The sequence below is a fragment of the Orbicella faveolata genome, unplaced genomic scaffold, assembly GCF_042242905.1.
Source record: "Orbicella faveolata isolate gen_17 unplaced genomic scaffold, um_ofav_v1 contig_13, whole genome shotgun sequence".
Lineage (NCBI taxonomy): Eukaryota > Metazoa > Cnidaria > Anthozoa > Scleractinia > Merulinidae > Orbicella > Orbicella faveolata.
Window position 1 is genome coordinate 9457906 of NW_028301540.1, and position 14012 is coordinate 9471917.

At 40.7% G+C, this 14012-nt stretch overlaps 2 protein-coding genes across 3 annotated transcripts in view; both read right to left on the bottom strand.

Annotated features, from left to right (window-relative positions):
- Positions 1-749: 749 nt before the first annotated feature.
- LOC149114891 (uncharacterized) lies at positions 750-4522 on the bottom strand. The gene is made up of 5 exons (XM_089283822.1): positions 4350-4522; positions 3609-3680; positions 2696-2844; positions 1770-1944; positions 750-1112 (listed from the first exon to the last, which is right to left on the bottom strand). The coding sequence occupies exons 1-5, from the start codon at positions 4520-4522 to the stop codon at positions 800-802; spliced, it is 882 nt and encodes a 293-aa protein (XP_089139948.1). The 3' UTR covers positions 750-799.
- A 3044-nt stretch (positions 4523-7566) lies between these two features.
- The window catches only part of LOC110044925 (uncharacterized), a 28721-nt gene continuing 22275 nt past the window's right edge, over positions 7567-14012 (bottom strand). For both annotated transcript variants that reach the window (XM_089284534.1, XM_089284533.1), the window contains exons 22-27: positions 13651-13708; positions 13242-13400; positions 12487-12620; positions 12090-12174; positions 11382-11523; positions 7567-10547 (exon numbers count right to left, since the gene is read on the bottom strand). In XM_089284534.1, coding sequence (XP_089140660.1) covers positions 10502-10547; positions 11382-11523; positions 12090-12174; positions 12487-12620; positions 13242-13400; positions 13651-13708 — 624 coding nt within the window. In that variant the 3' untranslated portion in view covers positions 7567-10501. The remainder of the gene's footprint in view (positions 10548-11381; positions 11524-12089; positions 12175-12486; positions 12621-13241; positions 13401-13650; positions 13709-14012) is intronic.

The window sequence follows — 14012 nt, forward strand, 5'->3', positions numbered from 1 at the left end:
ACCAATTTATTCGGCTCCCGTTGATTTTTTTTTTCTGTTACAAACAACAAAATAAATAATCTTTCTCCACAAGGTGTAACAAAAATTAAAAAATAAAACAGGTAATAAAGAAGGTTTCCTCAAATAAAAATCCTTTACATCTTTACTTTACAATCTTCTCAACTTAGTTTCGATTAGGAACATTTTATTGACACTTATTTTAAAAGACTTTTTTCACAGAGATTATCAGCTTGATTCGAATTCCTCGTGTCAACCATATGTTTTTCTCATTTTTCATGAGGTTTACTGGAAACAACAAAACCTCTGGCTAGTAGAAAAGGAGATTTTCTGTTGAGAAGTAAAACAGGAGCAACTTCTCAAAGTTGATTTCAAACAGTTCTTTGTTTTGGCATTTTGTTTTTGTCTTTTTTATTTAGTCTGATTTTTTTTAGAAACTATTTTGAAAAAATAAAATAACGTCCTTAAACGTTGGGACAGAAATCTTTTTTCTCTGGTTGTTTTGTGTTTGTCATTTTATTTAGTTTTTGATATTTTTTAGTAACTATTAAAGCAAATGTAACGTCCTTCAATTGTTAGGACGGAAAATAGAAGAAATAACGAATAAACGACTTTTAAACCAGAATTTAGTAGTATCTGTCCATCTTTTAGAATTGCCAGTTCACATCAATACTGCCATGGAAAGTGGCTAATCAGATGAAATGTATGAACTTGTGAACGAAATTAAGAAATTAAGAAAATCAATGGAGTATTAAGTACTATTTCATACAAGTTCTCGGTCAGTAGAAATGGTTTCATCAATTTATTTTCGGGAAGAGTAGAGATCTTCGTCCAGGTTAATCTCCACCATAACAGGTTCATCTTCACTGGAGCCTGACCCCTCAGCATATCCTTGGGAGAGGCGCCTCTGTTTCTTCATTTTTTCTTTCATGTAATCTTCCTTTTCCACCACCTCTTCGCTCTCGGAGTCCACGATAGCGTTCTCGGGATATCCCTGCGATTCTTTTCGCTGTTTCCGTAAACCTTCCATTAACGTCTGGGCAGACGCGTCTGTGGCTCCTTCTTCCATTCCGAGGACGGGATCTTCAGCCTCTGAGCCATACAGCTCAGAAGCACTGCAATGAAAAAAAAATGACAGTAAATACCACGTATCAAGTAGTGGAAGAGGGTAAAATTAAACTGAGTATCGCAGCCGTCATTAGGGTCGTCACGCAACGCTCCTAAAAGCGTTGCATGACGTCCCTAATAACGCGAAAGTTGCTGGTAGGTAGCAGCTCCTCAAAAAACGGGGCAAGAAGGTTGGTCACGCCAGATTATTATCAAAAGGTTTACTTCGTAGTGGAAATCGAGTACTAAGCTACTTCGAATTCCCACGTGGCATAATGAAAACTTAAGGAGTTAACAATGTTAAACGAGAACAACAATACGAGAAACTGCACAACCACCCTACCCCACCCCTGCCTTGCTTCGTAAATTTTGGGGGACAGTCCACCGCTACGCCTGCTCTTTGAAGAGCTACGTCACGGCATGCTCAGACTGAAAAGTTTAGTCTAGAGTTTGCAAGTTCGTTGTTTGTAATCCGTGTCAATTTTCTCCATTCTAGATCATCCTTGTTCCTTTGTGGTTTACTATTACCTCTTTAGTATTTTTCTATCGTAGTAAACTATTATTTTCACGTTTCCTTTAGTTTAAAAGTAATCATGTCGTTCCAACTATCTTATCCCCGTTACTTCAATCACAGAAGCCGACATTAACTTGTTATGCTTATTCACCTGATCCATTTGTGCCTGAAGTGTTCTATGATCAAGCAGACCCCAGCCAGAGAGAGCATACCGATTATAGTGATGGCGATCGCACCCGTCACCTTTAATGGAGAAAAATAACGAGTTCTTCCATGATGCAAATGTATGTGATGTCCGACCAGTTGGTGATGGTGGTGTCCGTGACCTAAGAAAGACCCAACACATGGATAAAGCTTCAGTTATATGTATATATATTTCAGTCAAACCAAGTGAAACGTACTCCTCAAGATTACATTAATGAATTGATTATTTGAATATTGAACCCGCTAATCGCTTCAAGAATGCAATAATGAATTGATTACTTCAATATTGAACTCGCTAGTCATTTCAAAAATCAATATTAAATTGATTTTTTTTAACATTAAACCCATTAGCCGTATTCTTGGAACGACTGGTGGGTTCAATTTTCCAATAATCAATTCATTAATGTACGTAATCTTGAGGGGTACGCTTCACTTGGTTTGACTGTAACAAACTCCTGATAAATTCTCCGGGGGGCCTCCCACGTAAAAAGGACGATGGTACTCGTCATGCCTTTAGGGGTTCAAAAAGTAGTTTTGGTACCTCTCAGGGTGTTTAGCCTCAAAAGGTTCATAGCGGGAGCTTTTGTGGTAACTTTTAAGGTGCTGAACCGAAAAAAAATATGACTGGAGATAATGTTTTGTTTTAGAATGGGTACCTCTTAACTGTGAAGAATTTCAAGCCACGCCCAGAAAACAAGATCTTGGTACCTATTAGGGGTTCTTTTCAAAATTTCTGACGAGCAACCCCGTACTTTTTATATGGAAGTCCCTCGGGGATAAATAAATTTTCTCCTAACCTCTACCATAAGAAATGTCCGAAGAGTTTAAGAAGAATTTCTATGTTGACATTAGGGTTTCAAGGTTTCAAGTTACCGTGCGGTTCCTTGGGCATTAGAGGCATCATTCGTTGACATTTGATCTTGTGTCCATCAAATGACTTGAGTCTCAAAGTTTCCTTCAACACATGTTTTAATGTGTAGGTAGTGGCATGGTCACAGTCCAAAGGGTTATGACTGATAAACCTGACGACAAACAAAGTCAACACATGAGCATTAAGACATGGCTGGATTTTTTTTCCTCTACAAAAAGATTGCCAAGATTTCATTGAATCTCAGGTCACGGTATTTTGAGTTATATGGCCACATACGAAACTATTTTATCATTGAGGGAAACCTGAAAATAGAAGTATACCAAGATAGAAAAACATCAACGAGATAATAATAAACCATAAAGGAACAAGGATGGCTCAGGATGGAGAAGATTAAGACGGATTACAAACAACGAACTTTAAAATTGTGAACCTAACTTTTAAAGATGCGCGAACCGTGACGCATTGTTTTGTGGAAAGAGAGGAGGAAGAATAAGAGCTCGAGTTAATCCGCCATATATGCCTTTTGCCCAAAGTAATCTTTCTCAAGTTATTCTTAGTCCAAGTACCCAGTTCTTCCGCGGATAATGTCACCGCGCTGTTGCGAGGATGTTTCGATGAGGATGAAAATGCGTGTTAAGACCTGTCCACTCGAGCAACATCCGCCTCACAAGGTTCTCTATTTCTATATCCTCCAGAAAAGAGGAATTAACCTGGAAATACGGCCTATAAGGCCTCTTTTTTGTGACCAATCAGGGCTAACAAAAAAAATTCTGCGATTGGCACTCTCTCTTTCTCTCCGTTTTTCTTTCTGTTTTTCATTTGAGTGATTCGCTGCATGATTACGTTGCTTTAACAGCTGTCATTGAAAATCGTATTCAGTTTTTCATCAACTCTAAAGATGTCTTGTTCACTTACAAGTTTTCCAGATTGGTGTAAGCCTTCACGTCTTTCTCGTGAATATGCTTGATATTTCCATAAGTCACATCCCTAAAAAAATGCAACTCATGGTTTATTACGATGTATAATAAGAACTGGGTGGGGACACGGGGGGGGGGGGGTCCGACCTAATACCCCCAGGGAGTTATGGCTAACAGTTAAGTGAAAGTGAAGCGCGCTGGGGGATCTGAACTTCCCCTCTTTCGAACCTCTTTTTTCCGGGTTACCGCCCCTTCCCCCCAACCTTATTTCCCAGAACGGAATAGATAACGAGTAGCGTAGCCATTAAGAGAATGACGTTCGTGATTGAAAGCTAGCAGATTTATGCTTATACAAGTATTGCGCAATGTTACGTACTTTTGTCCTCTTCCTCCAGGCTTACACAATCATGGGAACTTCGCTTTCCGCCCTCTCTTAAGTGTCCCGCGTCCTTTTACAGTTCTCTCGTGTTCTCGTCCGCCTGCCGCCGTCAACTCCCCGGCCCTCTGTATCGCCCCGCCCCGAAAGCTCCCACACGAAGTTCACAATGCAAACTTACAAAAAAAAAACGATGTCTCAAAGTTGCTTATCTTTTTTAACCGCGAACTAAGAGACAGCAGCATAAAAACCAATCTCAAACTCCGCTGTCCATCATTGGACAAAACCTGTTTCCATAACTTGCTGAAGACTTCGAAACCATTTGAATGCGAAAATACGCGAAGATTTCCAATGATTACTTACAAAGTTTTGACTTTTGATGAAAAGCCAAACACGGGAAATTTGTCCATTCCCCGACATCTCACCACGGAGAGGTCATCACTGCAATCGCACTGCAATGGACATTCATCCTTCGCTTGAGCGAAAGACAATAAAACAATCAGAGAAAGCGCAACCCTTAGTTTTCTCAAAATCATCTCGAAGCAGTCCGAACACGCGCCTTAAACGCAAACGAAGTTCAACTGAGTAAGGTCGAGTGAAAATTGACGCTTTGTGACGTCACACTTGATAAAGTAATTATCAGATTACTCGCGCGCGCGGCTCTCCTCACCTAAATTAGCCAGTGAACAGGCTTCACCTTTATCAAAACATGAAGTCAGGCGAAAAAAGAAACCATCGTCCAAAAACTCGCCATCAGTCATTCCATTGTCGACATTAAAAGTCCAATCTGCGAAATAATTCTGATACACTCCTTCCGCGGCTGTCATTAGGCGGAATGGGGTTACTGTGCTTGCCACACAGTATACCCAAGCTTTGTTGCAATTGAACAATTAACTATATTCTAATGGTTCCCGATGAGGTTGGGATATTTTAAGTCAGCAGACGACACCTTTCCTTAGTACTTGGGACAAAAATTTTTGAGTATTAGGTGTTAGCATCGCGATTACCCCCTTGAAATAGGTTGAAGTTTGATTTTCGTTACACGAACGGAGTCTTTTTGCCTGATATCACTGTGGTCACGGAAGGGTGTTCACCGCTCTTAATAGGCACTATTTCTCGATTTGTTACTCCGATTTGAAAAAAGAATGAGTGATCGTTGTCATTTTGATGGTTGTATATTCTGTCTAGTGGTTTCACTTAGGCTTGTAAGCACGAAGCACCGATACTTTCAGACCCCGACCACACCTACGCGTTCTCGTATGAAAACGCACACTTTTTGACGCGTTTTCGTCTATCGTCCCCGCTAAAACGACCAAAAAATGCTGATGAAAACGGAGGTTCTCGAGAACGGATTTTTAAGTGAAGCCTTTTGAAAACGCTCTGTTTCTAGAGTGGATAGATGAAAACGGAACCATTTGAAAACGGTGCCGAAAAAACGTTATATGCTGTCGTCGTTTCCATCAACGTTTTCGAGCGTATTAGGCCCGGACCACACTAACGCGTTTTTAAATATCCGTTTTCATCTCGACGAAAACAAAACAAAATATTTTCGACCATACTAGCGTTTTCGTTTTGTTTTCACCTGTCCACACTAATTAGTTTTCATTCGAAAACGCATACTTTTTGATCCGTTTTCGCTTATCGTCCACACTAAAACGGCCGAAAACGCGGAAGGAAATGACAGTATATGACGCTTTTCTCGGTACCGTTTTCAAAAGCGTCGGTTTTCACCTAAACGATGTGTTTTCGAAATTCAAAAGCCTCAGTTTTCATCAGCATTTTCGGTTGTTTTAGTGTGGAGGATCGGCGAAAAAGCACCAAAGGTATGCGTTTTCATACGAAAACGCTTAGTGTGGCTGAGGTGAAAACAAACCGTAAACGCTAGTGTGAGCGAAATTATTTTGCTTTCGGTGTTTTCGTTAAGACGAAAACGCATACTTTTAAGAGCGCATTAGTGTAGTCGGGACCTCAAGGTTCTTTTGGGGCGCAGGCGAGAATTTGTAACAAACAAACAAAAACACCGCTATACTGTGTTTGTGGTTTGGATTGATCACCTCGGACATCAACTCTTACATGTAATATTTCTTCATAGTTAAAAGCACTCGATGACAAATCAGCGAGTTAGAACCCAAGACCCGCAATAGAGCTTTTCACTTCCGTGGCCAGCACACCTGCAAACTTCTTGGAAAAGATAAGAAAAGATAAGAAAAGAGCTAAACTCCCACAGGATTGGTTTGATTCACCAACATGTTCGCCGTTTCATTGTTTTGGCACACCGTGACGTCATGTGAAAACACTCTATTTTCGTCCCGAAGTTGCTAAAGGACTGTTCGCGATACGTTTTTGCCACAAAACGTCACCTTTCCCCCAGCGGCTTTGAACTGCAGGAGAGCCCGCGGGCGAGGTCATGGACTCATGATACAAGTGGGGCCCTTATCAGATATTTCATTGTCAGGGAGTACCCACCAATGGTTACCATGGCCCATAAAGAATCTCGTTTTCTCTTTTAGTTTTTACAGTCCTTTTAATCCCTTAATCGTCCGAAAAATGGGGACTGGAAGACTTCCTTGCTGGCTTCCAAAATCCTTGTCTATCGAAAACTTACCGTTATGGTATTTAAAAAATTATTTGTCTCTTGCGGAAGGTTTTCACGGCATGTTTATATTTTTGTGTGAGAACAGTTCAGAAATATGATGTCCTCGAGGGAAGGCCTACCAAGTTGCTCGTTCTATACAATTGGTCGAAGGCAGAGCAATGCAGCCTAGTTCCCAGGGCTTTTCCATTCCAACTTTTCGAGGGTAAAGCTCTGGGAATGAAGTTGATGGCAATGAGGTTCCAAAGACAAAGGATTATTATAAGAGGGTGGAAGGGGAAGGGGTGGGTGCGAAGATGCTGGAATCTCCGTCATCAGTTTAATTTTCGACGTTTTCTCAGCTATCAGTTAAAATTTCAGCTCTCTTTTAGCTGTAAGTATATTTTGCAGATCTCAAATCTCAGCCATTAGTTAACAAATAACTAAATCGGATCATGACATAGTGTGGCTACACACTTCATGTAAGCCACACAAAAATGCGTCCTTTTTAAGCTGACAGTTAAGAATTGTCACGATTCTCAGCTATCAGTTAAATCCATCCGCAAGATCCTCAAAAGCTGAGAAAATCGCAAATTACCCCTGGGCTGTAAACAGACTCCCTTCATAGTCAGTGTAATACCATTCCAACGCTGCCAGACTGTGGTAATGATAGCACGCCAGAAGGCACTCAAACTATTAATGCATCTTGGCTCATTCATCGTCGGCCTTGTTACCAGGGTCTCTCGTCTTTCCGCCCTCACCCCAACCCTCTCCCCGACACAGATCGAAGAAGACTTCCGTTTTCCCTTGGGGGGCAGTCCCATGGAAAGAAACAAGTTTCGTGCTAAGCCTGCCGTCTTACAGAGATGATGGGCTTAAGGAACGAAAACGGACGCTTTCGCAGGGAAGAGGGGAGAGTGACACAAAACGACAAAGCCGAAAACTTCCCAAACAAGTACCCTGGCGTGTAGGAAAGAACATACACGAAAAGAACTATGACACACACAATTACGTATAGAGAATTTATTAACATTTGTTGTTTTCTTTTTTCAAATTTGAAAATACATTCGCTTGTGACGCTAGTCGTTGAAAGTCATCGCATTTATATCTAGAATGAAATTCTTCCAAAGATTGAGAGTCCACTCAGAAGCAAGACAAGGTTAAAAGACTCGTAAAGAAACCGAAAAAATTTGGACATTAGTTCCAGGTCCTATTTTCTTTCTCGGTGCGCATTTCAAGGACGTTCGCGCTGTTTGTTTGTGCGCATTCTTAATGCGCACCCCGCAATTCACACGTCATGCATCGAGCACGCGATAAGTGATAAAACTATTGCGTGGATTAGGCCATCTTGCGCGTAGGTGACCCATCGTTTTCCTATGTTGTGCGAAAAAATGAAATAATCTATCGAAAGATTGACATTTTTAGCCCAACCAATATTGAATTATGCTCTTTTGAGCACTTCGTTTAAAGTGCACGATGGCTTCAAATGCTCTTTTAAGGGTTAGTTTTAGGAAAAGGATGGCAACATTTGGAACTGGAAACGTTATGAAGCCACCTCTACACAGCGTTTTCAGCTAAAAACCCTGGAGACCATGTTGAATTTCTAAAGTATTTTTCACACGCTTTACCTCTGAAACGGAGTCGCTGACACACATTCTTCGCTGCACTTCTGACTCAAGTAACTCACTACCTAGCCGCGTTAAAAGTTTGAATTACCTCAATGTTAGACGATTATCGCGCGAACGTCCTTAAGACACACTGTTTTACGTTTAGAAATGCTCTAAAGAGGAAAGCTCACCACATCAGGTGTCGAACCAAGGTGCTTTGTTTTCCTGCAGAATGCACGCAGGAGTCTGAATGAATCCATCGAAGCGAGGCGCGGGATTGCGAAAAATTGATTCAGTGCTTTAAAGAACGACGCATGAGGCAATGTGTTCTATTCTTCTTTTTGAGATGTGAATTAGTATGGAGGCGTTTTTCTGCCATCCGGCACCCTTATAGAGAGTGTCGACACGGGATCATAGCTGATAACAAGTTGAAACCTTCGGAAGTTTCAACAAACCTCTAATTTCTTGAGATGAAAACACTGGTTCAACATCTGTTAAAATCCCAAGGAAAAAACCCTTGCGCTTCAAAACAAAGAATAAAAAAATAAAATAAAACCATTTTTCTTCACTGGCGCTTTAGAAGTGCCAATCAGGAAATTTTCTACTGCTGTTAAGCAACAGATAACTTTAGTTCAAACGTAATGGAAATGCGATGAAAATAGCATGACAATACTGATGAAGAGAGTATGATGCAAGGAGAGTCTTTTTGCGATCCTACAGAATTCATTTTCGTTTCTATTTTAAACTTTGTCACGAGATTACCTCGTGGCATGGGCTCTGTCCTGCTTTCAGACTGAATAGATAAGTCGATTGAATATGAACTGACGGGATGGGCTCTTCCTGGCTAACAACGCGTTTTGGCTGTCGGCCTGATCTATGAGGATTTTTTGCTCTCTTGTAGCTTCATTCTCTCTTTGACAAAATAGTACGAAGAGAAACAAATGAAAATGAAGTGCCACCTTAGACCTAACAGAGCTTCACACCAATTAAACAGGTGTGTCTTTCAGACGACACACCAACACACATTTGAAAACGACACGGTGAGAGCTGCACCCTGTGAGAATCTGATGAATCTAAGCAGAGTAAGTCTCGTTCGGTCGCAATGAATTCTACAACAAGGTTCATACTGCACTAGACATTTCAACAGCTCCTTCTCGACTGCCATCCAATTCTGAGCCAATCATTTCTCGATGTTCGACCGTAGTCTCGCGCCCAGATCTCCTACGGCCAAGCGGAAACGCGTCAAACAGAGTGAAACCTGGGTACGAAATTACCTCGACCCAGTTCACAGGGGTTAACTATTTAGTGGCTGACCTCACTGGACACTCAGCTGCCAAGGCTTGTTTCAAGCCTTGACATTCTACATGGGCTAAAAAGTTTAGTATTCTTTTTATATATTTTATATATATAGCATTTACAGAATATTCGTGCCTCCCTGTTATATATTTGCTATGCAGGGGTAACATTTTAAAAGCCATAATTTAAATGACAACTCTTCTAGTAACTGAGGTTTTTAAAAACCCAGCCACTTTAGACATATATGTACATACAATAATTACAAAGATGCCGGGGTTGGGGTGGAAATATTGCGTGAAAACGCAGACTACAAACTCCCTGGAAGCAAGGCAGGTTTACCGACACACTGCACACCTATGACTCGTGACTACTGTGAATAATAAAAACTCTTTAAGCTAAGTTATGATTAATTCTAATAAAGCTCGAATTCGACGGAGCCATGTCACGAACGAATGCTCAAAGCAACCGAGTCTAACAATGTAGAGAAACACCAAACAGAAAAATGTTATATGCTCGATTTCCGCTGCTCTCTCGAGTCTGGTCAACCTTCCTCTGTCCGGGGAGAGGGAGGGGGGACGAGCGCGAGCTCCTTTCCCGAACAGCGGCTGCTAATCGAACCTAGTAACGTTAAACCAAAAGGAAAACAGATGGTTGATACTGGGCGACAATGAGACGAATTATAAACAACGAACTTGAAAAATTCAGGCTACATTTTCCAAGATAGGGCTTCCATGGCGTAGCTCCTTTAACCACATTGCACAGTGTGTACCAGAGTTGGACGGGACAGTACACACCCAACTACATGAAGCCTGTGTTTATGGTAAATTCTGACTAAATTGGAAGCTGAATCGATTAGAGGAACCGTAAAGATGGCTCCACTATCAGCAGTAAAAGGCGAAATGTTCCTCTGTCTGGATCAGCAGTCGCCTAACATTTATACCTACACTTCACTTAAATTCGCACGAGTCTCTGAGGTAAATCTTTATGCACAGAAACAAAATTCTGCTGTAAGCTATTCTATCTAAAATTATTCTTATCTCTCATGTCTCAACTTGTTCCTCTTCCATGGATTCATCGTGGATACGTCTAAAATTTCAAGTTAGAGTGGAAAAAAATAATTACAATCAAAGAATGAAATAGGTCATAAGGACTGGACACTAATTATTACTTATTATTTGAACACTGTGAAGCACTGTGGTTCCCTGTGGCACAAGAGTATGCTGCTGTTGCGGGTGAATGGCCCCACACCCAAACCCCATTTTAAGTGTCAGGAGTCCTTTACTTGGTACAAAACACAGGACGCCCATCAGGTTTGAGCCAAAGCAGATCCAAAAGAAAAGACAAGATTTTTTTCTAAGACAGAGAGCATTGCAAAGATCTGATCTACATTTTCACACTGATCAACATATAGCACAATACACTATGACTATTGTTAACCATTCAACATGTACTCAGGATAATTTCACCAATCCATTGCAATGTGGTGAGGTAATTATTAAAACACTCCCACTCTACTATATATTGTGGATTTTTCTTGAGCGTCCAAAGAAATTTGCATTTGACTTCGCTTTGCATTGCTGCGCTAAGCGATTGGTTCCAATCAGAGGTTAAAGCCCAAATCAATCATGACTCACTGGCACACATTCCCTGTGCTTTGTGTCAGCTACATGTATTTGTTTCGTATTTTGATTGGTTCACTGGAATGTCTGTGTCCTTTATGATTGACCATACAATTTGATGACATGTCATTTGTTGAGGATCTCGAGGTTTCCATGGCAATATTATCATGACAGGCATGGAATGGATTATCTTGAGAGTGATTACTTTCGTTTTGCCGTGGTTTTCCTACACTCAATGGAAAGCCTCTCTATTGAAATCTGTAACAAGGGACAACACAGGGAATGTTGAAATCTGACTTACTTGTCAGATTCCTGTACAACTCCCATAGAAAGCGACGCCAGCGCAGTCACAGTGTCTGCCTCTTCTTTCTCTCGCTGCTGAGCTTGTACTAATGACTGACAGATCTGTGTGGCGGCCCGCTTTACATTGTTCCAGTATCTACCTGCAAGACAGAAGATGTCACCTGCGATTAGCAACAGCCACATATAGTGATCCAATCCAGGTCTAGTGACTGGGTTAAGACTGCATTTGAGCACAGTTGCAGATCAGGCCCAGACAGCTTATCCCGGTTTTCTTATCATGAAGGAGCTAGGAGTATTTCTACTTCCCCCTGGATGGGATGCTAGTCCATCGCAGAGTTCCCCCCAGCATTAAATTCACTGGTACCACACTAAGAAAGTGAAGTGTCCTGCCCAAAACACAACACAGAGGCATCAAGAACTTTGATGACAGAGATGTTAAAGGGGCTAGGTCATGCTAGACATAAAACTAATTTAGGGTCACAGTAGTGGTTAAGAACTACAGAAAAACTCAAAACAAACACACAAGAGTCGAAAGGGGTCGTGGATGGGAAAATTGGGAGAAAAATAAAATGGATTACATCCGGGCAAACTTTGTGAATTCGTATGAAAGTGCCATTTTTAATTCTCAGATATTATGCTTGTTTGATACTAGTCCTAGATTAGCTTCATGATGTTTCTTGACTCAACACCAGTTCGTGGTACATACCTTGAATAGTTATGGTCTTCTCAAGGACAGCAACAGCATTTGGATTTGGAGCCCGTTTGATACTCTCCTTAGAAAGCTCAGGGACCTGCGACAAAGATATTATGAAAAAGATAGTTAAAATGCCAGAACATAGCAGCTTCACCTGTCCTTTGCACTCTCATTGTGAAAACGCATCGGAAGACAACACAATACTCTCCAGTTCTCAGAAATTTTGAACAATTCTTCAAAATTGCCTCGCGGCTTCGCCACTCACATTCACCCTTGGATTCGCCACCAAAACAAAAGCATTCACCCATGCAATCCTGCTACCCAGGCTAGCTAAACTTTTAAAAAGTAAATTGGAGCCTTGGTGCTAAATCAAACTATTCTGATAATTATTTACCACATAGTTTTTTACCTTTTCCCCTAACAAAGCCTTCACACACGCCTCGGCTGCATCACACAGGGATGGCAAACTGTACCCTCCTTCAAGTGCCATGACCACATGGCCCCCAGCCAAATCCATTAGCTGCTTGGTTAACTGTGCATAACCTGACAAAGGGAAGGCCTACAGATTACCAACCCTGCACCAAGAATATCTGAACAGTTTTGCACTAAGATATACTGAGAGTAGTGTTAGGCAGGGATATGGTTCCTTCCAATCAGAGCCCAGCATTACTTGAATGGACTATTCAGATAGCAATATTTGGGTCATGTGGCTAATGCGCATTAAAACAACCACACCCAGAAGTAATGATATGCTGAGCAAAGACTTGTGACTCATGCAGTTTTTTCACTAGTATAGAACTGCCCCAAAAGCTTCCTTCTGTCCATTAGTACTGACTATATTTGGAATCAAATGCTGTTTTTACATATTCAGATGCAAAATCTCATTTATGAAATTAAAATCTAGTCATTTCTTGAAGAGGCTTAGTCACGCTATTTCAGGCCACGTACAAAACTACCTTTCCACTGAAGGAAACCTGAAAATAGCTTTTTACTAATATAGAAAACACCAAAAAGATAAAAATAAACCATAAGGAAACAAGGATGATTAATGAAGAAGATTAACACAGCCACATTACAAACCACGAACTTGACAAATTTAGGCTAGACTTTTCAAGATGTGCAAACCATGGCATAGCTCCTTTAAGACAGAAGCTCTACACTTACATGCCGCTGTAACCTGATAACCTCCCAAGGCAGGAGAATGCCCAGCTGCTGCGTCAAATCCTGCTGACACTAGCACAATGTCTGGTTGAAATTCCTTTGCTATGGGAATTACTATTGAACGGAAGGCTGCAAAATACTCTGGATCACCATATACAGGCTCTGTTGGAATAAACGAGGATATTGTCATATCTTTGTTTCATGTGTGTTAAATAAACTTGTCTACCTCATAAAATTTAATATATCAACCACGAAAGACCATGTTTGACCACATTTCCAAACACCATGAAAAGAGTTGAAAATACGACGAACTTTGAGGTCAAACACGGTCTCTTTTTTTATATTGTACCAAGAACAATTTTGTAGTTTGGTACTTAGAGGAGATGGAAGATTAAACAGTGTTGTAACTCACCTAATCCTCCCATGAAAGCGATGTTTACATTGTAACCCACACCTATTCCAGCACCACACTAAAACAAAAAGAAAAATATTATTTACAGTCATACAAAAAAATTTAAGTTTGACTTCATAAACATATTTTTACTTGGCCACTATAGACCCATTTCATAAATGGCTGCCAATTCAGAATTCTTTTGTATGCATCTAACTTTGCCTCACTAAACTCGTTTGGGAGTAAAAATTCTTTTGAATTATCAACTCAAAAACGAGGTTAGTCAGGCTAATTTTAATACTTACAAAAGAATTTATAATGGGCAGCCATTTGTGAAAAGGGTCTATGTCTTGATCTTGGAAATCCAATACAACAAATTGTTA